Source organism: Helicoverpa zea, chromosome 21, assembly GCF_022581195.2.
Source record: "Helicoverpa zea isolate HzStark_Cry1AcR chromosome 21, ilHelZeax1.1, whole genome shotgun sequence".
NCBI lineage: Eukaryota > Metazoa > Arthropoda > Insecta > Lepidoptera > Noctuidae > Helicoverpa > Helicoverpa zea.
In genome coordinates, this window is record NC_061472.1 from 5,168,205 (window position 1) to 5,195,379 (window position 27,175).

Here is a 27,175-nt window from a genome sequence, read left to right on the forward strand (position 1 = left end):
CAATAGTTCTTTTTCGATGGCACTATAACGAGTTTCAGCGTCGTTAAGTGTGCGACTAGCGAATGCTATAGGTTTGTCGCTACCTGCAGGTCCTTGTGATAAGACCGCGCCTAATGCAAAGTTAGATGCGTCCGTTGTTAATAAGAAGGGTTTTTCAAAGTCCGGGTACTGCAGTAAGGGTGCATTTGTTAAAAGTTCTTTGCATTTTTCGAATGCGTCTACGAATTCCTTAGTAATTGTTACTTTGTTCTTTTTCTTTAAACAGTTTGTTAAAGGTTGTGTAATTTTGGAAAAATCCTTTATGAACTTCCGGTAATAACCTACTAGTCCTAGGAAACTTTTTATTTCCGTTGGTGTTTTTGGTAAAGGAAATTGTAATACTGCTTTTATTTTATCGTCATTTGGCTTAAGACCGTCTTTAGTGATAGTGTGACCTAAGTACAGAACTTCCTTTTTGAGGAACTCGCACTTATCTAATGTTACTTTGAGGTTAGTCTGTCTAAGCCTATCGAATATTTTCCTAAGTTTTACTATGTGTTCCTGTAAGCTAGTAGAATAGATTATTATATCATCTAAATAAACTAAACAGTGTATTCCTTGGAGTCCTCGGAGCACATTATCCATGGCTCTCTGGAATGTTGCGGGTGCCGTCTTTAAACCAAAAGGCATCCTTTTAAATTCAAAATGTCCTGCTTGGGTTGTAAAGGCTGTTTTAGGTTGATCATCTTTATTTACTTCAATCTGATGATATCCACTGGCTAAATCAATTGTTGTAAAGTAACAGGCCTTACCTAGTCTATCAAATAGGTCTGTTATATTAGGTAGTGGGTATTTATCGTCTATGGTAATTTCATTAAGTCTCCTATAGTCGATAACCATACGGTACTTTTGTTCACCGCTAGCGTCTAATTTTTTTGGTACTAAGTGTACTGGTGCACTCCACGGGGAATGTGATTCGGTAATTACTTTGTTTTCTAATAATTTATCTACTTGTTTTTGAATTTCCAAGTTTTGACTCATCGGTTGCCTATATGGGCGTATGTATATGGGGTCTTCGTTACTAGTACGTATCTTATGTTTAACTTGGTTGGTAAATGATAAAGGAACATTTTCGCAATAGAATATGTCTTTATACTCTGTACATAAGTCGGTAATTAATGTTTTTTCTTCCAAGTTTAGATGGTCTAAACGTAACTTAGATAAATTTTCTTCCAATATTTGATCTAAATTATATACAGGGTTTAAACTATTGCAATTAATTGTTTCAGGACTTGAATCTAGTTTAGTAACTTTAAAAGGTTTTGTAAAGGTAATTTTCATTTCGCTATCGGTGGTATTTTGAATCACCGTTGTAGCGAATGAGTCTATACAGTTAACTACTGCGTCAGGCATGCGAACTCCTGGGCAAAATTGTAAGAAATTAAGTATTGCTTCACCGTTGCGTAGCATGGTAGGTACTTTAACACGTTTTTCCGATCTAGGGGGTATCACTATCTGTGAATATGGGTTATATAATATAGGAATGTCAGTAGTTTTAGTCCTAAGAACCGAGTTTTTCATATCTATATTAGCTTCTAGCAATGATAACAGGTCTGAGCCTATTAATCCATTATGTATTTTATCTACGTTATATATATAAAATTTATGTTGTAAATGTGATTTAAATGTCTCTGGGAGAGGGATGTAAGCTATTTCACTATGTTTGCTACGGCTATGCGTACTAATAACTTCAAATGGTTCTGAACTAATATAGTGGCTGAAATATTGTAATGCTAATTCTTCATTGATAAAGGATCGCGTACTACCCGTATCAATAAGGAATATTGAGTCTAATTCCGGTATCCTTATGTGCGGCAGTTTAAGACCGCTATAGTTTAGGTGTATTATTTCGGTTGGAGCTCCACAGAGGCTTCCATCTGAAAATTTTCGTCAATTTCTTCGCAATCGGTATTAAATAAATTACTGTCTTCAACATTATGTTCTTCGACGTTTATCGCGTCATAATCGTAATTTTCCAAGTCGTGATCAGGTTGTTCCTGATCGTTCAGCATATTGTTACGTACGGTACGCATGGTAACGTCAGTAGTATGCCTAGGCTGCTGATTAGAATTATTTATTCCAAATCGAAACTGTTGGTTAGGATTTGCTTTAAAGAATCCTGATTGTTTATAATTATTTACGGCGCGCGGAAATTGCTGTGGTGGGCCATTAAAGGGTCGATTAAAGTTAGGTCTAACTTGCTGCGGCAAGTTTGGTCTAAAACCTTGCGGCTGTTGATTGGTAAACCTATTATTATTGGGTTGTGCCCAGTTAGGTCTAAATGTTTGTTTAAAAGGTTGTTGGTTATTCTGTTGTATTCCGAATTTGTATTGTACAGGGTTCGTAGAAGTTGGTAACGGATTTTGATTACCCTGGTTGTTATTAGTAACCGTTTTGATTTTATTTTTAGTGTTGTACCGGGTTTGGAAATTAACTTCTTCCGTGACTACACTAAGAGCCGATTCCAGTGTCGTACACTTATTTAATCGAACGAACTTTATCATATCCTCCGGTAAGTTATAAAGAAATACATTAAGAGCTGCATTATTGTATATAATATACTTGGCTGCTTTTATGCCTTCATCGGTTAATATATTCACTTTTGATATTAAGGAACTCCTAACATTCTGGATCCTATGGCAGAAATCTATATAAGATTCACCTTGTTTAATTTTAAGGTTGTCTAGCTCAATGCTAATACAAGCCTCAGATCTAGGATCTCCAAAGTGTTGTAGGAATACTTCTTTCAAGTTTTCCCACGTGTGGATGTTTTCTCTCTCGCTGACTAATACAGCGGCTTTCCCTACTAACCTACTCGTAATACAGTGGTAGAGGTAAGTCTCTTGTGCTGCGTTGTTTTCTCCACGAAAACTTCTAATTACATATTCACATTTAGATATGAATAAATTTAATAACTTTTCATCGCCATCAAACCTAGGGATGATGCTCTGAATTTCTTTAGGAATTAATTGTATTTGATTCATTTTTTACAAATTGTATATTTTACTTAGGGTAAATAATTAACGTAATCGACGATTTTGTTCGAAATACGCGGCTAAAACTAATACTGTGTAATTCACTGAAGTTTGAGTAAAAATACACAAAATATAATTAATATTAACTAATACGGAAATCAGCGATTTTAACTTATTTCAGTATATCCTATGAAAATGGCGATATTAGTCCAAATAAACACAGGTAAAATATAATCATAGGTGCAGAAGGAAATGCGAATAAGGGTCTACTCACAATTTTCTCGATCCCATGCCGTTTCTTGTTGTACTTGAGGTTGTCACGCGTTCTTGACAAATTTATTTGTAGGTTCGACGGATCTAGAGTCTATGCGTCTAGGATGACGTACCGACCGATTTAAGTGCCTATTACGCAACACTATTCGCGACTTTTCTAAATCCGACCCGGCTGCGCCAGTCAAATATGAACGCACTATGATATTTAAAAAAATATATTTATTTGATTAAATACATGATCTTATGAGGACAGCAAGTACGACAAGAACACTTAATACTACGTTACATGAACTTAAATACTAATATGGCATGTGCGTGTGTGCCGTGGATACAATACGCACACATACGCAGAATTAGGGATAATTTTAGGTAGCAGATACACGTGGAAGCTTCCCAAGGCCAGGCGAAGCTTAGTGACAGACGATATGAGGTGCTTCCGCATGCCATGGCATCAGGCCATCACAGTTCTTGGTAAGGGCGTGTAACTAGCTCAAGGATAGATGATATGAAGTGTTCGTGGAAGCTATGGGTGGTGTCACGCCACCTTTGTTAATCATAACAGTTCTGGGTAAGGGTTGAGTGTGCGTAACTATGTTTACTGGGCTATTTTGAATTACATGTTTTTTCAATTCATAACAATTGCAGGTTTCAGACTCCTTTTCGATTTTGCAAAAACAGCTTAATAATCTATTCAATAAGTAAGTCGAATTTGCAAAACTTATTATCTGATGAATTTGCATCGTCCTCGGTATTGGTTTGAGATCAATGGGAACGTGTTCTTGAACCATTTGTATATCTGAATCTTCGATGAAGAAAAACTGTATGGATTTTGATACTGACTTAAGCATTTCGAAGGCTTCTTTGCCGTTTGTTATGTCCCAGTTGTAAGCAACTTGTTTGTCGAGAGTTCTCTTAACAGAACCGCCTATTCCGTCCGCTACTCCTTTTCCGTGCCCGCTTTCGGAAAAATTCCATGTACACATATCAAGGCCTAGTTCTGTCGTATAAAAATTTAAAAGGAAAAAGTTTTTCTTTTGTCTGTATTGTGAACTGGGTCCGTCCGAAAAAAAATGAATGCGTTTAATATCAGGACATTTTGATTTTAATAACTTAATAACAGGTAACAGGTGAGCCCAAATAGCGCCTGGTTCGTGACACTTATTGTCAGAAACGGAACAAAATGATTGCGATCCGGAAGCCCAGTAAATCATGCCACAATGTAACGTGATTTGATTTTTCGACGCTCCAAAATGAGTGGCCTGTACTTCTTGATGCAACTTACATTCGTAATTTTCGCTAAAATCACAAAGTATTACTGCCTCATGCGGACCTAATGTTTGTATTTTCTCTCTATATTTAGTTTGTTGATGTTTGAAATTATAAATATGAATTTTATACAGAGGAATATTTTTTTCAAAAATTTGTTTTAATTCTGCTAGTTTTCCATGTTTCTGATTTTTTATAGTCTTTTTTGTTATATACTTTTTTAAAACTCCTTTTTCCATTTTTTCATAACTATGATCAACACGTTCCCATTGTTCCCAACGAACAGTTTTAAGTAGTGCCTCACCTACTAAAGAATTTCCTAGCTTAAAATGTTCACAAATTGTACATCTACCATACATGCAATTGTAGGAACTTTGATCGCAAGACAATTTAGCAATTACGTCAGAAAGTGATTTAATATTTTCAGGAAAAGCACCGTTTCTAAGTAAACTCAAAAACATCATTTCCATATTGCTGTGTTTTATGCATAAACAAGTATTTCGGTTATGTATGTTAGGTGATAGTACATATGCTGGTTTATATCTAAAAAAAGTTGCAAAACTAAATCGTCCACCCTCATTTTTATAAATTTTGAACAAATTGAAAAGTTTATCAGTAAGATATCGAATTTGATTATTTTTTTTACATTCTTTCTTTCCGCTTGTGCTACGACTTATATCGTCACGTTCAAAAAACAATTTCATCTCTTTTGAAATCTTACTTCTTCGCAATTTTTGAGCCGGTTGTCGAACTCTTATACGCCCACGTAATCCTAACAGTTTTGCAACGTATGATTTACATTTGTTCTTCTTCACTGCAACGATGTTAACAACACTCTTAAGTACACGTTTATCTGCTTGGCTTTTTGTTTTATTATATACTGAGCGTAGAGCACTTTCCATAACTTCTTCTCTTGCTTTCATTTTTATTATTTTATCATTTAAATTTTCGATCGTTTTTCTATTTGCAACCTTTAAACGGTATATTTGTTTTCTTGTTTTTTGAATAATTTTACACAACTTTTTATTATTATTGATAGAATTTTCGTACATACGCCGCAACCTTCTAATAGTTAATAAATGCTTTTTGTTCATACATATATTAGTAGGTGTTTTAGAGGATGTAGGTTCATTATTCTTAGTTTTATCCTTTTCAAGGTCAGTCTTTTTCGCTTTCTGTCTTTTTTTCTGTTCTCTCCATTTTTTCCTCTGGTTTACCTTTTCATTTTCTGATAACTCTGTTATTTTTTTATTCTTTAATTTAATTCTATTTAAATCTTTCTTTTTATACTCTTCATACCTTTCGGGGTCTTTTTTAAGTTTTTCCCGATATCTTCTCATTTTTTCAGCTGGCGTAAGTGGCATCTTTAAAGTAAAAAATATATATACTTGAATATTGTATGATATAATATACAAATACGACGTAATGAGCCTACATCCTAGCAAAATGACAACCACATTATATTACTATAGGTAGAGACTCTTAAAAGCTCGTTTTGTTAAGAATTGTTTATTCACAATAATCGCATTCATCTTCACAATAATGATCATATATTGCATATAATGTGCATTGCTGACACCAAAAAAAGTCAACATTTATTAAATTCTTCACTTTAGTGTTATCGTGTATAATAAAGTGGTATGGTTTATGGACCAAAGTTGTCGGAAATCCACAACCAAAACATTTTTCTGCAATTCGAAAATGAGTGATTACCCACGGCCATAATGACTCTTGCAATAAAATAAAATCATTTTTAGTTAGGTATTTATCAACGTTTGCAAAAATAACCATTTTTGTTAAGTACCTGAAAAAAAAAATTGGATAGGTACTCATGTCAATATTATTAAAATTCATAAGTACATTTTTCTAGAACTTGTGTCATTTGAAGCATTTCTGAATACATTAGAATTCTTGTTCAGAGATACAAAGTGACATGAATATAATGTACCATCTTCCTAAGAATTCCATTCCGAAACTTTTTACTTCCAATTCTACGTTACCTGCGTTTTGGTAACGGAACAGAAGTATCGGAATACTACCCATGAACACTATTACTTCATTTAAATTTAACTAACACATCAGATCAAAAAACTTGGTATCAAATTGGGTTCATTAAAAGTTCATAAACATATCAAAATAATATGCAAGATATAGAATTCAGTACTTACTTCGAAATTGGTTGCGGTTGTGGAATACCAAAAACGGACCGTTGTTACAGCACGTGTTTCGTCGTTTGCCGGTCGCCGTCAAAATGGACGAATTATGGTAGAAACAGCCATGACAGCTTTACAAATGTTGCCAATTGACAAAAAATATGCATAAGTGGTAGTTTAAATTGCAAACTTTCGTAAAAAATGAGGTTTCGGAAGGGAATTTTCCACTTCAGCTAATTTATGTCCTCACAAAAATATAATTATTTATAATATTTTGTGTAATATTACACTGTTTGTACAATTATAAAAAAAATCTTAAACAACTATACTTTCAGAAAAATCAATCAAATCAATATAGATAAGTCTACAAAATATGTAAAATTTATGTTATTTTACTGTGATTTGTAGTGGGACAGCGCTAAAATAGGTACCTCCTGCTAGTATTTTTGAAAATTGTGGTAATATGACTGTGTTTTTATTTGGCAACAATATATAATATTGTTAACAACTAACCATAGATCCTTATTTTTAGTAATATTTTACTTAAATGTGGAAATTATTTGTTAAATAGTTAAGAAAAGTTGTGGGACACCCCCAAAACACGATTGTACACTTTTTGTGAAAATGACCGTAGTACGGATCGTAGCCTCAAGCAAACTAAGATTGAACAGACTGTAATAGCCTTCCTGAGGCTTCGATCAGTGTTTTATCACCACGTTTATATCTTCGGTTATTATTTCATTAAATAGCCTATGGGAGACAGTAAACGCGGTTACGATCAGACTCAGACTGTTTAAAGAACTTTATGATAGTTCCGTTGTCGTAAACTTAGTTAGAAATTGTTGTTCCAAGAAAATGCAAATATGATGTATGTAGTTGTAAGTAATTTTGTAACTACTACAGTTACTGTGTAGGTACATGACGCGATGCCTAAATAAATAAAAGATTGTGGTGTTTCTTATATTTTGAAGTTTATAAACTACATTGGTTCCTTTCCGTTTCCAACGAAACGAACAACTGACCTATATTTCTAATAAACCTGCAAGATGCTTTTGTTTTAACTAGGGTAAGGATGTAAAAGGAATGTAGTTTGTTAAGATAATATATTTTAAATACAAGAGATACCTTGCTTAGCATAATTTGCCCCGGTCCAATTCGTAAAAATACATAGCTATGTATGGTTTAAAAAAAAATTGCACGCTCAATCGATTTTTCAAATGTTCAATTTATCTAAACAAACGCATCGATATATACCTAGATACGATATTAGAACAATTCCAATGAAAAATGTTTTTGCAACTAACATGCAAGTTTTAAAAAATAGTCGAAAAAATACTGATGCTACCTACCTCACCATACCAGGTTTGTAGAGTTATTTAAATACCTACAACAGGAATTTAGAATATTTTTTGTTATATTTCGTACGTGATGAAATTCATTTTTGGGTGCAATGTATTTTTAAAGCACTTCGAACCTGATAGAGTTTACATAGTTCAAAATAGAGATATAAAAGGAGTTTGAATTTTTCCTCCTGACATAATTTTTTAAATACTAATTTTATATACATTTACATGTTAATTTAAAGGTAGGTAGTTAATATATCTATGGGCCATAGTTGCCTGATGGTAAAGGTTTAAATATAAAACAAATCTATGTATAATGTTAAGATATGGTTCTGTAATCTGTGCTACAAAATGCAAGGGTGACGGGATTTATGACCTGCAGTGTGCGCTAATCGCGTTATGATCAATTCAGTTCGGAGTTTAGTCGTCCATATTTCTCACCCGCCTACGTTTAGTTAGATAAAATACTATTAAGGTAATTTGCGATATAACTACAAATCAGAGGAGATTTCATTTTCGATACAGACACCGACACTCTTCGGTATGTTTCTAAGTGCGTATTATTGAAAGCTATCTTTCTATCTGCTTAATAAATGCTTTTAATTGGTATAGTATAATTAATTGCAGTTACAAAAGACAGACACTTATAAAAAAAAAATGGTTTGTACTTCCTTCTAATGACTGCCCCACATTTCTTACCATAAAACCATCTATCGATAGTACATGTTTACTGAAACCACTTTTGCCAGCTATAGATACTTACCTACTATACATATACAAAACTAATCCCAAGAACATCGTTATACGAGTGCCAAATATGAATAGTTTTTGCCCCTGGCGTCGTCTGCGGAAAGTTTGAAATTGGACAGTATGTGCCGTCCGTCCCTTATTCAAATGGGGTATGAAACACCCCATAGTACAGTAAACTGCACACTAGTGGTAACTGTCATGCACCTTAACTCAACTGTATTAAGTAGGATTTTCCTATAAAACTGTTACCACTGACCTGCAGTTGACTGTACCACAGTCACTCACCCTTACCCTATTCAATAACCCATTTGATTCCCGGATATTGTAACGTTGTAACACCTATTACAGTACGTACACTGTACAGTTATTTCGTACAGTGAAGAAAAAGTTATAACTTGATCGTATTTCATTCAGCTGTTAAAATAAGTTATTTATTTTTGGGGTCGCTCCTGTCTGGGTGTAAACTTTTACCTGTCGGAAAATGGTTCGGTGCTGTTTATATTTAGTTAGCGAATTTTTTGTGGTATAAATAGAGCTCTCATTTTACCTATGCAATTTACGTATTTAAAGGTATAATGTATGAAGTAACATCACACACTGTTATGCGTAAGGCTGACGTTTTTGGGAATGAAATATGCAAATTTTCCACTTACATTGAAATCTTACGCAAGTCCTATTACCAGGGATTTCAACGAGCGAACTTCTTGGTATCAACTGGAAAGATTGCAGAAAGGCCGTTTCTGAGAAATTCTTGACAAAGAGACCCCTGCAACACTTAAGATGATATAGGAAAAGAAACGTTTACATTTTGTATGGATAAATAATACAATACTTAGTTTCAAATCCAAATATTTCATTGACAAAATAAATCTATCAGAATGATTTAACTCGTAAATCTTTTGTAATACCCCTAAATGGCGTGTTCATTTCAAAAAGTTACAAAATTGAATTCTTTCCGGTACAAAGGGAAAAAAATATCGATTAACGATCAACATTTAAAACAAAACGTCCCAATCTACTACTAAAAGAAAGAGAATCTTTGTAAAACGCCGTGAAACGACATTTTGTTTTAATTCCTCTCCTGATTCAAACTGGAGTTGAATAAAATTTTCAACGAAGTGCGTCCTTTGAAGTGGGTTGGTCGGTTTGTTTCTCTACACCCCCTCGCCCCCTTACCGTACCGCAGGTAACATTCGCTCGGTACAATTTCCCTATGCGGTGCGGTACCAACATGGAAATTTTTGAAATAAACAAACAACCGAGTTCGTTATGAAAACTTGTTTTCTAAACCGCCACTGCGACACGTAGTTTGACGCGTCGTTAGTTCTGAACAGCAATTAAAATGCTTTTACAAGTTTTTTTGACAAATCCTCACTAGTTCGGAGTTTAAGAGCCCCCGCAGACCACAGACTTTTTATCGGCCGATAGTTTAGTCGGGTTGGCCTGCTAGTACGCACACCGAGCCAACTAAACAGTTTAGTCGGTGATTAGAGCGCAAACTATCCAACAGTCTGCCGACTATTTGCTAGTTTCTAACCAACTGGTGAAAAGAGTAGTCACACCGCACAATGAAAATTAATAAAACATTGCATAGAAATGTTAATTATTGCTCTCATACACCGGAGAAGGAAAATTAAAAAGAGAGCCCGAGAGTATTGGGTGCATCCTATCTTTAGTGATAGATTATTAAATGGAAAGTTTTACACTATGCATTCCAAATTACTCGATTATCCGAAAAAAAAATCGCCTTTTATCGAATGAGCATAACTAGCTTCAACCAACTTGTCAAATTAATTGGACCAGGAATAGCGAAGGAGGGTACAAATTTAAGTCAGAGTACCTACTCTTTTAAGTTTTTCTTATAAAGTGCAGGGCGTTTTTCGACTTCCTCGATCAAAGTTACGATCGAAGATTCCGAAATAAGTGACTGAGAATTGGGCGACGCCATTTTACAAAACACGCGAACGACCATTCGCTGTCAAAGCTCGGAGCGAACTGAACTATCGGCTTAGGCGATTATCACACTGCCCCGCATGATGCAGCGTAGTGCGTGGATGCGTTTTTTTTTCCGTTGTATGGAAATATCTCCGTTTGTATGGAAAACACGCATAGTCCAACACACTGAAAATGCATCCACGCGCGTTCATGCGGATCACGCACATACATGCGGAGAAACACGCACCCCCGCGCGTAGGTGCGGGGCGAGACGCAAGGTATGGCACACTGAATCCCGCAATGCCGCGCGTGATTTTGAATGGGCGTGACGTGTATATTTGAAAATGGAACTCGCTGTGCGTGAATTTACAAAACGCACCTACGCGCGTGAGTGCGTGAAAAACCCGCACGATGATGCAGATCTGCACTCCCGCAGGAACGCGCGTAGGTGCGTCGACACGCAAGATGCAGCGTGATGCGGGGCAGTGTGAAGATCACCTTAGTCGGCCGACTAAAAATTCGTCATGTGTGCGCGTGTGGTAGGGAGCCAATACTGATTATACGGTCGGCCGATAGTTTGCCGACAGTTTAGTTTGAATTGAATCGGGAAGCCCATCAAACTTGTTTATCGGCCGATACCAAATCGTCATAGTGTGCGCACTTGCTTACATCTGCGTACTGATTAAGAGCCCGGCCAAACTATCGGCCGATAAAAAGTCAGTGGTCTGCGGGGGCTCTAAGTTGACGCCCAGCTTTTTTGTTCACATTGTCTGGATCGATGGCTATAACACCTTTCAAAAATGTCTTGGAAACTAATATTCTACAACATTAAAAGTCGACTACCTAATTGATTACTGAAATTGGCAAATGACAAGTCGCCGTGAAATGCCTTATGCAGTTTAAATCGTCACTAGTTTTCTCAGTCTTTCATCGGTAATGCATTGTGTAACTGCAAAGATTTAATAGTTAGCAGTCCAGTCAGAGACTCGCCTTAGCCGGCGTGATAGAAAGCTCGTTAGTATGTATAGACCGGACGAGGAAACCCGAGGCAAGTCCGAGCACGAGATTATTGGCCACTCCGCTCAACTATAGATAAAGGAATACCTTCCCGAGATGTGCACTGAATTGCTTTAAACTGAAAGTGGATCGAATGAACAGAAAATTGCAGGTGACCGGTATTGTTCGAAATACGAACTGTAGCTTTATACGGCTGATCGGTTTTGATTGGTATATAAAATGAATAACTTAAATAACATTTGATTAAAATTCTCACATAAATTATAATTGGAATTAAATGTAAATACATTTAAATTAAATATTATTGAGAGTTGCATTTCAATGTAACGTATACGTGGAAGATTGATTACAATTCCATACGAAACCGTATAAATTCGTTTCTATATGTCTTTCTAGCATCGCAATTTCTACTGAGGATTCATAGAGTGATCTATAGCTCAGATTTGAATATTTATGGACTACTTTTAAGAAATCTTATAAGGACAATCCATTCTACGTTGACTGGTCTATAAAGTAAGTAGTAATTCCATAAGATTTATGGCTTATTGTTTACATTGATTGTACTTTCATCTAGATCTATAACTTACAATGACTCTGATAACCAGTAAGTATGTGAAGTTCACATCGTTACTTGTATGGTTTTGAATCTATACCCCGTTCTTAAAATAATGTGATTTAAACATCCTTGGAAGTCAGAAGCCAAAAAAAAAGCTTCTTTCTCAGCTGCGTCCATTTAGACTGGAAGCCAATCTCATTTATATTTGTGTAAATTCTAGGCAGATGATGATGATGTAAGTACGGTATTCTAATAACTGTCAAAATCAATACATAGGTGTTCTTTTATTCGAAGAGTATCTCACCTCGTTCCTGCAGAGCGCCGGTCCTGACATCCACCACGAGCAGAGCCACGATGCTGATGAACCACATGGAGCACATTGTCTCTGTTTGTATGTCTCTATCGAGTATACACTAACTGACTATATACTGCAGAAACACTACACTACACGATACCTAGGGAAAATAACAAATGAAGTTTAGAAAAAGAAATAAGTAAAATGTTATTGTATTGAAGTAAAAATAATGTTGAGCTGAAAACTATTTTTCAGGGTTCAAAAAAACGAATCAATGTGTCTTCAAATTGGTAAAGGAGTTCAAAATAAAAATAATGTTTGTTAAGTCCTTATTAGAAAGTTGATTATTATTAACACGTTCGCGTGAGCAACCTCATTTTTAAATGTTGGTACTGTGGCGCACCTTTTTCGCACACAAAATTAAACCAAGTCTTAAGACGTCCCGCCGTTATACGTAGTCTTATAATCTGTGTTATGTGGCGCAACGTTATTTCACGTCCGACGTCTATAAACGTTGTCGCCACCACATAGGTCTGACATGGTCCGTCAAAATAAATATGACAATCTAGAGGCCGTCGTACGACGTTGGGCCTTTTCATACTTATATCAATACGACGTTGTATGCCGTTGCTTACGCGAACGTGTTAAGTTGATATTATAAGCGTAAAAGAAAATATGTGAGCAATTTTTTTCCAAGTCGGATCTCAGGAGAAAATTTCAAGTACTTAAGTGAAATAGAAATAGTTTGTGATGGAATGTTTATTAATGCTTCTGAGTATCCGCTGAATAACATAGATCAAATTATCAAAAAAACAGAATCTCTGTATTAACATAAAAAAAATAAAAACAAAGATTATCTCAGTCTATTATGTGTTCATTTTAAAAGCTCCACAAATGGGTCGCACACATTAATCAAAACAATATGATTGACGGCAAACAAATTATCCCAAATGACGGCAAATCTGATTGTGTGCTGTAAATTAAGATTTTAAACGTGATATATTTTTTTAACGTTCAAAAACGTGTACTTTTCCTTTGTGAAACTTTGTTTTTAGATAAGGCAAATGGCTTTAAATCTGTATTTTATTCAACGTGTGCAAAGGATGAAAATAACAATTAATAATTCTAAAAAGTCATTTCAATAGATAAAAGTCAATCTTTATAAAATGTGTGTAAAGTCTCATAATACATTTGCGTATGTTAAAATGATAGGATGTTTATTTGGAAAAAAAGTCACAAAGATACATTAATAATGAAACTAAAAATATATTACAAAGTCGTGATGGAAACAATGCTTCGATTCGTTTCTACGGCCAAATACGGTCTAAAGGCCCATTAAAATGGCTTTTCATAAATAAACATGCTATTCAATCATGAATGAACATTCAAGGGCAGATCCTGAGATCAACGCTACACTAAGTCAATTAATTTTTAATAGACGTCCTTGCAAAACAACTTGAATATAAAGGAAATATAAAAGTAAAATATTTAGTTAATGTCAGTATAGAACGAAAAAGGAAAATAACAAAACAAACTTTTTCACAAAACGCTGCACAGATAAAAATAAATACGTCTCCACGCACGTGTTTACCCAACCGCGAGTTCGTAGCAAGCGCGTAGCGGCACCGTAGCGCCGGTACTACGGCCCGTAGCCAACTGCCGTAACCCGTAGGTCGGAGATCCGCGCATCCCCCGGAGCGCTTGCACTGAGCCCTGTGAATTATTCCCTCCGATGTTCAAAATACCATGTACCCCTACTATTGCTGCCCCATCATACACTGCTCAATATCATCCCCTAACATACGTAGAAATGTATGCTACAGAACTACTCACGATTGTGCATGTGTGTGCGTAATAGAATAAAACAAGAGAGTATCATGTTAAAAGCGGCTGTCGGCTGCCGGATTACCTGGCTATTGTGTGTAGATAATATTTCTATTTGGTTGTGTCTGGTAATACCCTATTTATATCACTTATCTCTATTGTTGTTTTCTTATTGTAGGCCGGCTGAATTATTTCATCGTATATATTAATTTAGGCTGGTATTAAGGACACAAGTCTGAAGAATCTTTGGTGATGATATTTCTGGCAATTAGTCTACATAAATATGAATTACTAAAAAGGACGTAGTCTTAGTTTTAATTAGTGCCGCAAGACAAAATTTTCATCAACTGGAATATTTCCTGAATAAAAAGTAACTGTAATTTGTTTACTGAATTCTCGTCACATAAAATGCTTATTACAAGACGACATTCAAAAAACCTTATTTACTGCTAACACCAAAATACGTGTACCATAATGACATGAAGTAAAGCAGTCCCGCTCTCGCTCTCGGGAGGACGAGCCAACGAAAGAAGTAATTATTTACAAATAAGAATAATGTATTCAGAGAAAGAAAAAAGAATCGAATAAATCTCGACTCCCCGACGAAAGGTATCTGGGGGCTTAAGCTTCGGACACACGAAGGAATTACCGCCATAAAGACTGCCGCCAACTTGTTAACTCATAAAAATAAGCGTCTCGCTAATGTTTTCGGTAAGCGATACTGAGGGAGTTGTAAACCTGGCCTTATGGGCTGGTTACTCAAGTTTGCTGCACAAGACACTTTTTGCTGAGGTTTTATTGCACGAGCTTTTTGTGGGACAGATTTGTCAAAACATCTGTTTTGCCACAAGACATCTGTAACTTTGTATCGCGAGTTTAAATAATTTGAACAAATAACAATGCTATTACGTGACTCTGACGATTTATCTTCTATCTATTTATCTATCTATATATCTATTTATCTGAGTCTAAAAATGAAAATATATCAGTAGTAATCACTTGCTGTATCCCCATCTTAAAATAGCGATGGGGAGAATATCGGGGCGCAGTCGGCGGACACATTAATTGGCAATTTCCTCGGCTCGCTGCCCCCAGACCCCCCCACTCCCGTGCATTACTCATAGGCACAAATATCTGATAATGATGTTCATTAGCCGGCCTTGATTATCCTTCTGCCGACACACACAATATGCATTAGCCTCTGTTTTGGTCTGTGATGACACGAGATCAGCGTTTGAATTGTGTCTAATCTTTGAACCTAAGGTAAATAAAGTCTCTCAGTTTAAAAATCTCAATCATTTTTAAACTGGCAGCCAATAAACGGCAATAAGCCCGCCCGCTTACATGACACGGAGTATCGCCGGCTCCCCGCCTGTAAACCTTAACCCACGCTCGGCAACTAACTAACAGTTTTTAAATTCGTTTCAAACCCGTCTGTTTTTGCCGCAGCGACATGGTGACGTGTGTCGTCGCCTTAATGGTCTGTTATCAACAACTGAGCTTAAATTCCATTAGATCTTTTTGCAACACAAAATGTCGGGTCGTCGGCAACTTTGAAAATATTCGCCCCTAGAGCAGTGGTTCTCAACCGGTGGTCCGCGGACCACTGGTGGTCCCTGGAGGCATTCCAAGTGGTCCGCGAAGCTTAGCTTTGACGACGTTGCTATACGTTATCTAACTTTAGTTTTTTCGCATGGACGTACATGTATCGGGTGTGTCGTACCTAGTCCCCCCATTCATGAAAATGTATGTTTGGGCTACATTTTACGTAATTTTGGTTTTGAGTCTTAAAAAATAATTAAAATTTCACGCTCGCTTCGCTCGCGTATTCAGAAACCGTATGCCCTTATTTTTGCATTTGTCAACAAATAAAAAGTTAAGTACGTTTGGGCTACATTTTACGTAATATTTGGTTTAAGTCCAATAAAAATTTCGCGCTCGCGTCGCTCGCGCATTGGAAACTACATAGGCAAGTTTTTCTTTAATTGTATTTGCACACAACTGCCGACATGCGTTTAGCTTTGAGTAGAACTGACCCAAAAATTCAGATATTTTTTTTTGATACATAATAAAGAAATGAGTGCTAATTTAGGTAAACCGATGAGGTGGTCCCCGGCAAGACAAACTTTAGTAAAGTGGTCCCTCATGTCAAAAAGGTTAAGAACCACTGCCCTAGAGGCTGGAGTTTTAGTTCAACGTTCTAGCAACAATGTTGTGCGAAAATTGTATAGAAGTGTGCAGCGATCAACTTGACATGGGAAACTTTGCTGAGAAGCATAATCAAGCGCAGGAAAATTTATATCGAATGGAGTTTACTCTATAGGGGTATAATAATAAACTTTAGAAAATAACTTACAAGTTATGTGTAATAAGCCTCCTATATCAAATTATTTCTTTCATAATAAAAGTAGTTTATAATCTATATTAATTACTGTTGATTTGTGCATTCATATTGTGACACGTAAAGGTGATAAATGCTTCAATTATGACTCGTTATGAATTCATTTAGCACTTTTCGTGCAGCCGTTAATGTGACTCCCAGCTCCACGCTACTCCCTCTTGAGAATAAAACGTGAACGATGGAACATGTTTTGGTCAGAAACCTATAATTATGCAAAAATATTCAACCGCAGTTAACAGTAACAGTCAACACGAATAGGAATACCGAGTTATATTTTTTGGAGAATGTGAATTTAAACGACTTGATTATACAGCAGTTTTGTACAAATTGGATCGGTGGAGGTTGACTGTTCCCAGTTCCCAGATAGCAGTTTTAAGTCAACCCGCTTGTTGGCTTACGACATACGATTTACGAAAAGATTATATTTGACGGCGAATAGGTATCATCTTTTTAGTGTCATTTGGAAAGGTTCCAAGCCTCGTGATGGGTTAGCGAGCGATAACCTTAATACTTCAGAAGTTAACACAAACTAATTTGAGCCAGACCTTTATTACGATATTTTAAAATTACTTTCTGATGATTGACATATTTTTGGCTTCAAGATTTATTGGTATCAATTTGGAAAGTTGTTCAAGAATCTAGGTAGACAAAGTCAATAACAAACACAAAGGTCGTTAACTGGACTTAGCTAAACGTTCAATGGCCGACAATAGAGCTTAGACTTAAAGAAAAAAATATCTCACTGAGAAAGTCGGCTGCTGTCGAAATAACAAACAATTTACATATCTCCGAGTCTCCGAGAAAAAGGTCGCGCTGATTGAATTTTATGTTTTCTCTTTCTTAACTTTCTTTAATATATTTTACCTACATTTAATTTTAATATTTGTTCGTATTGTTTCTATCGAGATGTATAAAGAAGCAGTGTTATTTTTAGATGTATTTGTACCTACATATGTTGGCTTACGAGATACTATATATTTTATATGCGTACGAGTTAATAAGACCGACTTTCATTCAAAGATTTAAAAATTAACAGAGCTTTTGGACCTAAGAAAACATCTTGCTACCAAATCAGTCGTGCTAAAAGTTCATGACTAAAATAACACTTACAATTTTATAAAATATTAATGTTATAGGAAACCAAATTTAGCGAAGATACCCAAACTTACACAGTACTTCAATTAAAGTTATCTATCTACAAACTTTCAAGAACTCAACTTGATCATAAGTACTACTCCACAACTCACATCACGTCACTAAAAAGCCAATCAAACACAATGTAATATTAATAATATTGTAAAAAGTTTCGTGCCAACAATTTCATAAAATAGAGGTCCAAAAACTGTTTCATCGGTTCAATTAAAAGTTTGTCGTGAGGCCGTCGGCGACGCGGCGGCACGGCGGCGCGGCGTCGGTTCGCATAATTACTGGTGTCAGTCACAACGCGCAGGACCCGCAGGCTTCGGCCATGCTACCAGCCCCAGCCAGCCTTTGACAGCGTCGCCAGACAACACAAATAAATTCCAAACAAAATAAACACGCCAGTCTGTTGTCTTCATGCGCGTGTTTTAATTAGCGCGATATTTTTGTGTGCGATTGGGTATTGATTGTGATTGTGATTTAAATACATATATGTAGTTTTAGTTTCACTCTTCAAAATTCTACACTTCCATGGGTGGAAATATCACAAAAAATTGGCGGATGTTCTCATTGGGGGACACTCAAATCAAATCGTAGTACAAAACATCTCTGCTTATCTGTTACAAATTGCAGATAAAAAACAAAGAAGAACACTTCAAAAACATACCAAAGATTAAACCGTCTCGTTAAACTATGTTAATCTCAATAGTATCCGTTTAGTGCGAAGGATCGATCACAAAACCCATTATCTGTACAAAGAAAAATCGTAAAACAAACAAATATCTCAATTCCGCATGATTAAATCGCAGTACTTTGGACCTAGTCTCGTTTGTTTTAATTGTATTTGGAGGATTCGAGCTAACTGTTAATCTCCATTTCCAATGATAGGCCGACAAAGGTCTTGTGTATTGGGCACACGAGAAATGTAAGCCCTGAACGCTTGGGCTGAGTCACGGAGGAAGGATAAATGAGTGGAGATGCCATAAGGCAGGTAGGTCAGGCGCCTTCTTCTAGGGCAATTACGCACGGTTGCTAGTGAACTAACGAGGTGGTCGGGTTCTTTCAGACATCTGGCGATTGATAGGTGACTTGGTTTTAAGAAGGGGTTCCAAAGAAAGGCGTAGCAAGTAAAACGTCACTACGTTAGTCGTCCCCCGAACACCCGCATTTTGGTCCGCTACATTCTTAGGAGATTTTCCATTATGACATCTCCACTCATCATTTTGTTCTCCACGGCCCGAGTTCACATGTTCACTAACGCTCATAGATTGTATTTCACTTACAGTTAGTAGCAGTCTGGTTAGTTGTGTTTGTATGGAAGCCTTGCTAGTTTAGATACAGATAATCAAAGTTGTGGCTTACAAAACTGTAACGGATTCTTTATGTAAAATGTTTGAGAAAATACTGGGCTATATTGAAATTAACCTCTTGTTAATATGTAAGAAGAAAGGTGTTTACATTAATAACCCTACTAACTTTTTTTTGTGTTTTTGTGTAAAAAACTATGGACTAAATGTCTGAAATAAAGACGCGCGACTCAGACTAAGACTAAGACGCGAAATATTATAACGTCACATAAAACAGTTTCAACAACCTTTACGATGCCATAAGTGAGTATTTACAGCCAGTTTCTTCATCAAAAGTAAAAGTCAAAGTAATGTCATAAAGTAAAAGTAACGGTCAAATTCGTTTTTCTATTAGTTTTGCTGTTACTTTAGCCTTGAAAACACGAATTTGACCGTTACTTTTACTTTAGAAATTACTTTGACTTTTACTTTTGATGAAGAAACTAGCCTGTTATAAAAATGTAATGAAGAACAAAATTTTGAAAATCTTGTATCTATCTACTGCGAACGATTGTAAATAATGTAAGGACATAAGACACCTCCGTCACTACCTCACGAGCTTCTTACAAATTATAATAAATAGCGTGTTACCCATCACGTGTTATCATATGTCTTCATAAATAGGCTGAATGTGCGATTTGACTCATTTTATGCTTTCTTTACCCAAATCCCATGGGAACTTGATACACCCGGACAAAGGTAAGATATACTATATACTACTCACTATAATATGCTTTTTCGGTTTGACCTGTGGTTCAGGTAATTAAGTAAACAACAAAACTCTTCAGCTTTATTTCTTATGCTTATCAATGTCTATACTAACATAGAATAGAAAATTAATTTAGAAGAAGTAACATTTTCTTGTATGTTACCTACCTTAAAGAAACGATAGGTAACTGAAACGATTTGAAATTTTTTTTTAGTGTTGATCAGGTGACGTAGGTTTCCTCGGAAACAGGAGTAAAATAGGGAAAACAGCTAGTATTCAGTATAAATGAAACTAACTTATAGTTAAGTACTGTTACAGCCTTTTTTAACGTCCCACTGCTGGGCACAGGCCTCCTCTCTCACGGAGAAGGATTGAGCATTAATCACCACGCTTGCGGTGCGGTGTGAAGTCGTGGTGGCCTGGTGATTTGATTTGATTTGATTTGAACCAACCGGAACCTCTCGAGTATGAGTTTGTATGTAGGTACTTTCTAAGTATAACTTGGACACCAATGGCTGATAATCTGAAACCACCCTTACTTACCGGCTGAATATTTCGGCGTATCTTTCATTCGGTACTTGCGGTACAACGTCACCGCGCCGCGTAACCTGGCGCCTGAAAAGGTTTCATTTTGAACTCACAAGTCGTAACTTAGTGCTCCGTATAGTTCGGAATTGATGCACCCAATAAAGTGCTTTAATTAACTTGTCTTGAAACTCTCTTACGGTGACACAATTCGTTATTGTTTTGTTTTTGCGACCAATATTTTGGAATATTACTAGGTCGATATATTACTAGGTAAGTATATAGGGAAGCTGGATTCATCATTATTAGAGCTGGGAATGAACTACTTCACTGAAGTGAGGATTTTACTGGTTTTTATCAACGTATTTCAAAGACCTCAGAGGTAAACTTCACAGAAAACATACACGTCCGTTTTTGTTGCCTAAAACAACTATTAACTTCGAAAATGAATATGCAAAATTCACAATCAACAGTTGTTTTAAGAAAACTGTCGTTTATATTATCCTAAGGGCGTTGTTATCCTTTACACTGTCTCAAGAAATATGTCAGTTTCAATTTGATATCGATATTCATCTTATTCAGCATTCCTTTAGCATTAAATATAACGAACAAGCGTGGGCAGTGCCGATCAATAACATTTAATACGAGGAAAATTATACAATTTCTTATACAAAATCGTTAATATAAATGAATCAATTATGCGTGGCAATCAAATAGCAACAACAGTATTATCAAAATAAATCCCACGTTATTTGTATCTATAGCAAAAAACCTTCACGGAACTTCGATCTCTATGAAGAATTTATTATGTTTACCGTATATACTTACAACCTGTTTTGGATAGCCTGTGAACCAGAATGAGTCATTAACGTATGGTCGGCTAGGCTAATTGCCTACGTTATGATAAGTATACTCTGCATCAGTTTATTTATTTCTTGCCTATTTTTAGAAAGCACTTTCTTAGTCCAAATTTAGAAGAATCGAAGGGTATCCTCATTTGTTCTGTAACTTACAATTTGAAAATACTGTTGGTAAGAGTTAACCCTTTCTTTGTAAGTGGCAAATCAACAAATAGGGTTTTATTTATTGAACGTGGATAACGCTGAATGAAACTTTACTCAGTAAAATCCAGGCATGTTTCTTCTGGGCCACAGTGCAGGAGTTTCAGGATTCCAGAGAAACAGTAACACTCCCATACAATCATCAAATATTTGTTAAACTAGCAACCCGCCAGTGCTGGATGTTATTATACACATAAACCTTCTTCTCCAATCCGTTGCGTAGTTTTAAAGATTTAAGCATATAATAAATATAGAGATAATTGACTGCCTCGTTGGCCCAGTGGTCGCAAGCGCGGCTGCTGTGCTCCAGGTCTCGGGTTCGATTCCCGGTTCGGGCCGAAATATCTTTGTGGGTTTTCTTAAACTTTCACAAAGTAGCCTGTAGTCTAGAAGTTGGTGATTGATTCACCCGTGCATCGGAGAGCACGTAAATGTCGGTCCTGCGCCTGATCTCTTTCCGGTCGTGTCGGATTGCCGTCCCATCGGGTTATGAGAGTGAAGAAATAATGCCTAAAGTAGATTCCAAGATACCGGTATGTGCAATATATGCGGATATGTCGAAAGCTTTTGACCGCGTGGACCACGATATTCTCTTAACCAAACTTCATGCATACGGTATTCGTGGTAATGTTCTTAATCTAATAAAAACGTACCTTAAAGGCCGCAGACAATGTACAGAGATATCAAGCCTGTGTTTAAAATCTAGAAATGAACTAAAATATTTATCGTCTTTTAAAGAAATAAAATATGGAGTCCCGCAGGGAAGTGTCCTCGGTCCTTTACTATTTTTGTTATATATTAATGACCTGCCACGTCATATATCTAATCCAATGGTTTTATTTGCAGACGACAGCACTTCAATAGTTTCATGTATCAATAAAGACTCGTACGTAACTGATATCAACAATTCAATCAGCAGTTTAATAAAATGGCTTGACAATAATAACCTAGCTATCAATCTACAAAAAACTAAAACTATGCATTTTCACCAACGAATATATGCAGGTGACATGGATATCAACTACAGTGGTCAAAATATCGACAAAGTGAATATCACAAAATTTTTAGGAATTCTTATTGATAGCCAGTTAACTTGGAAGCCGCAAGCAGAAGATATCTGTAAACGTTTAAGTACAGCCGCGTTTATGTTATTTAACCTATCCAAAAAAGTAAATTTGTCAACAATATTGGTGGCCTACCATGGTCTTGTAATTTCTACCTTGAGATTTGGTGTAATATTTTGGGGCTATTGTAGCGAACGAGAAAGCATTTTTAAAGCTCAAAAGCGCTGTTTGAGAGCTATATTTGGTCTCAAAGTTACCGACAGTTGTGTGCCTATATTTAAGTCTCAGAAACTATTAACTTTCCCATCACTCTATATCCTGGAATTATCATTATTTGTTATAGCGAACCGAAATTTATTTACAACACTTTCAGAATCTAGAAAACGAAATACATCATTAAGATCTCAATATCAGCACTCACTATCCACAGGCAAATTTAAAACTAGCTTATTAAAAAAAAAGTGTTATCTGTATGGCTCCTGTTATCTTTAATAAAATTCCTCATCAAATGAAAACCCTGCCATTGATGAAATTTAAAAAATGCTTCACAAAGTTTCTTGTAGATAAATGTTATTATTCTGTTCAAGACTTCCTAGATGATACAACTCAATAATCGATTTGCCTTAAACAATTTTGTATAATAATTATTGCATTTGCATGCCAACAAGGCAGAATGTACACGGATCCTATTGTATTATTTACCATCCCATTTTGTATGTACCTACATTCTAAGCAAATAAAGACCTATTCTATTCTATTCTATTCTATTCTAAGGAATAGGGAGTGCACCTGTGTCTGCGCAAATGCTCGTGCACTATAATATGTCCTGCGCACCTGGCTGATCTCCTTAAGTGAGAACAGCCGCCGTGGCCGAAATCGGTCGTGGACGCCATTAATATAGAGATGTCGAAAGTGCAAAGAAAGTCGTTTTCTCTGTCATTCCCCATGACAGAGAAAGCGACTTTGTTTTATACTATGTGGTGATAAAACACTTCTACAGTTGACGCCCGATCCCAACCTATACACACAGACCATCATTTGTGTCCTAATTCATTTCTCACATGACTAGCGTATTACCGGAGCATTAAGCCAGATGATTGAGCAAACAATTAGCGGGTATGTACACATCACCAACCGATCGCACCAGTTAGATATTAAGTACTCTCTCGGGAACAATGGATGCAGTAGGTAACACGTGGTAGTTAGTTCAGCTGTTTTCGACGAGTAGTGAGTACATGGAGAATAAAATGACTAGCGGAGATGTCATCACGCAACATCTCCTAGAAAGTAGCGCGCCAAAATGCGGGTGTTCGGGAGACGGGGAACATTTTTTAACCGACTTCCCAAAAAGGAGGAGGTTCTCAATTCGGCCGGTATTTTTTTTTTTTTTCTATGTATGTACATCGATTACAGGGACATCAGGTCTGGATCTGATGATGGAAACCCTGAGAAATCGAGGGCAACCTTCGAAAGTTGTAGGCATACATAGGGTAAAAACTTGACACTCAGGTGTATGCAAAGCACTATTTAACAGTGAAGGTTTGGAGCTGACTTGATGATGGAGACCAGAGAGGGTCAAGGGAACTCGACAACTGAATATGTAAACTACCTCATGTTTGGGCTTATATTCTTTGTATTGACGAGACCTTTGCAACAGTGAAGGTTTGGAGCTGACCTGATGATGGAGACCAGAGAAGGTCGAGGGAACTCGACAACTGAATATGTAAAATACCTCGTATTTGGGCTTATATAAAGCCTAGAAGTCGGTGGCAAAATTAACTTAGTAACATCCATTAGACACCGACTTCTAGGCCGATGCACCTAAAATTAGTTTTTTTTTTACTTTTTAATGTTTTTGGAAGTCGGTTTAATTTTTTTGAAAAAAAGTTTTTTATTTAAAATAAAGTCACCAATCAATCAAGGCAAATTTTTGACCCATTGGTCTTGATTTGACAAGGGACCCGAACATCTCGTTCGTTGAAAGTCAAATGTTTTTATTTCAAATAGGCTTTTGCAGGCTCCTCTGAAAAGTCACATTAACGTCACTAGTTGCACGGTTCCAAAAAGTCTCTGACTTGTAACTGATCGTTTTGATCACACACTCATCATACGTTACTTGACCTACAAGAACCTGACCTACCTGCATTATGGCATCTCCACTCATCTTTCCGTTCTCTGTGGTTCAACTGTTTCCCACGAGCTGTGTGTACCTTACCTACAAGAGAATACACGCTAAATGTATAAGCTTTACTTCAGTAATCCTTCGTCTCAAACCAAAATCTTATTCGAGGTTATATGAACCTAATATTATACTGAGGTGTGTTTGTTAGTAGCACCTTTATGTTAGACTGGCTGAAACATTTTGATTAAAGATTTTGCTTTCGACATAGATGGGACTCCGAAGACAGAGTTTTTTATCAGGCTATGAGAATTATTTCATGATGCAATAAATCTCTCTAGTAGTTTTACACATCTTACTTATCTACTAAACAAGTATGTACTACATTAATATATTCCCAAAGTAAACAACTAATGTACCTGTAGTTTATACCTATGCTAACGCAAAAACATGTCACAGAAACGTGTAGAACTGACGTCATTGTCACACGTGCCTAAGCTAGACTTTAAGGTCAACTGTGTAAGCTCGATTAAACATCTATGGCCTTACTACAAAAACTTTAAACCCTGTTTTACACTTGTCTAATAAAATTTTGGCTGCAAAATGAACCATAAGTCAACGTCATAATTTGACATTTTTTTAGACAAGGCATAAACTGACGTTTAAAAGTTTTTGTGGTAAGACGGACACAATATACATACCTACATAATATGCCTCTACACAGGTAAGCATACATAGACTATATACTGTTCGTATATTCTAAATATGAATTTCATATTTGGAATTCAGTACTTACAAACGGTGTATTTAAAATGTAATAGAGTCGTAATCTGGCGCAAGCAGTTTAATCAAGCGACACACCGACACACGAGCGCCACACGACGGCAACTTAGGCAATTACTGATACCGCTACACTGGTACGTAAAAAATAAGGGTTGTAGAGAAAAAAAACCGTTACTATTTATCAGGATTCTATGCATCTTCATGGTTTATCGAAATATGTTATAAGCATAGTGCGTTTTTAAATACTAAAGTTTTTTTTTTATATAACATAGATATTGTGTTTTCTTAATGTCAGAAATGCTTGTGGCGTTATCGACAATAAGTTTCATCAGAAACTTCCACTTGCATCACTATATAAAAATAAAAACAAAATTGACGCACAAAAAATGACAGAACTTAAAGAGTAAATAAAACCTCAAGGGACACACTTCCCTCTTTCTTTTGTGTTTTCTTATAATAACTTGGTGAAAAGACCGTCATATAATGTATCCGGCCCTTTCAAGGCCTTGATATATTGCTACGAAAATAAGACGTATAATTATATTTAAAGTACCATTATCATATTATTAAATTAAGTGACGTTTCCGCAACGGGTCGTTAAGGCAAATTTTGTCTATTCTCACCCCATTATGGGTCCATTTCTAATAAGTCCCGCCTTAATGAGGTTTTAGTATGATGATAACTGCTTATAATTTTGTGACAGCGGTTTATGTTGTTATTTTGTTTTTAGAAGTTAGGATACCACATTTATGTTGATTATAATATAGTGTCTGATTCGCGAGAATTTATATACTCAATTATTATTTATATATTGAAATGAGAATTAAAGATAAAAGTGATTTCTTCAAAGTATAGGCTGAAAATCAGCACATTTTGGATGTCAAATTTATAAAAGACAGTCCCTAAAATGGAAGAGAAGTGGTGGAACAAACTCCCCAGCAACACAATTCCAATATATTACCCAGGTATTTTATAAAAAGGCTTACTACCTACATTCCACAGAGATGTTCGCAATGCAGTAGTTTTAGGTTAATTCAAAGCGCTCAACCGCGATAAAGCAATCACGAAAATTCATCTGGGTCAAACATCGTGCAATACAAATGAATAATTAAAATATTCATCATAATTCTCACCCTCGTTTAGTTAAGTATTAATAGAATGTGTTAACAATTAGGTATAGTTGCGGCTATCTAATGTCACAGGGTAATTAGTGGTTACACAAGAACTTAATATGGAAACTGATACTATTGTTTACACTAGTTTACCGCAAACACATTTTGTAAATTGATCATTATGACAACAGAACGTAATACTCGTAAATACCTACAGCTTTTTTCAAGATATAATTAATTACAAAAAAATCATGATATAAAAAGCACATTAATAGGTTAGTCATTAGTATCCGTTCTCAGTATTAGCAGCTAAATAATTACTTACTTCTTATGCCCCAATAACTCGACGTATAAGTGAAATAACATCCCTGCAATACAAATTACGTACATTGTTCTGTTTCAAAGTACTTTTTATTATTGTTGCCTCAACAAAAGCCGTATCGCACTCTCACAATAAAACTGTGAAGAGCTATTACTTTTAACGCTTTT

General features: G+C 36.0%; 1 protein-coding gene across 1 annotated transcript in view; it reads right to left on the reverse strand.

Annotated features, from left to right (window-relative positions):
- Positions 1 to 12,906, reverse strand: part of LOC124640839 — a 37,709-nt gene extending 24,803 nt beyond the window's left edge. The window contains exon 1 of the mRNA XM_047178775.1: positions 12,612 to 12,906. Within this exon, the coding sequence (XP_047034731.1) occupies positions 12,612 to 12,687 (76 nt within the window). The 5' untranslated portion in view covers positions 12,688 to 12,906. The remainder of the gene's footprint in view (positions 1 to 12,611) is intronic.
- Between the last annotated feature and the right edge of the window lie 14,269 nt (positions 12,907 to 27,175).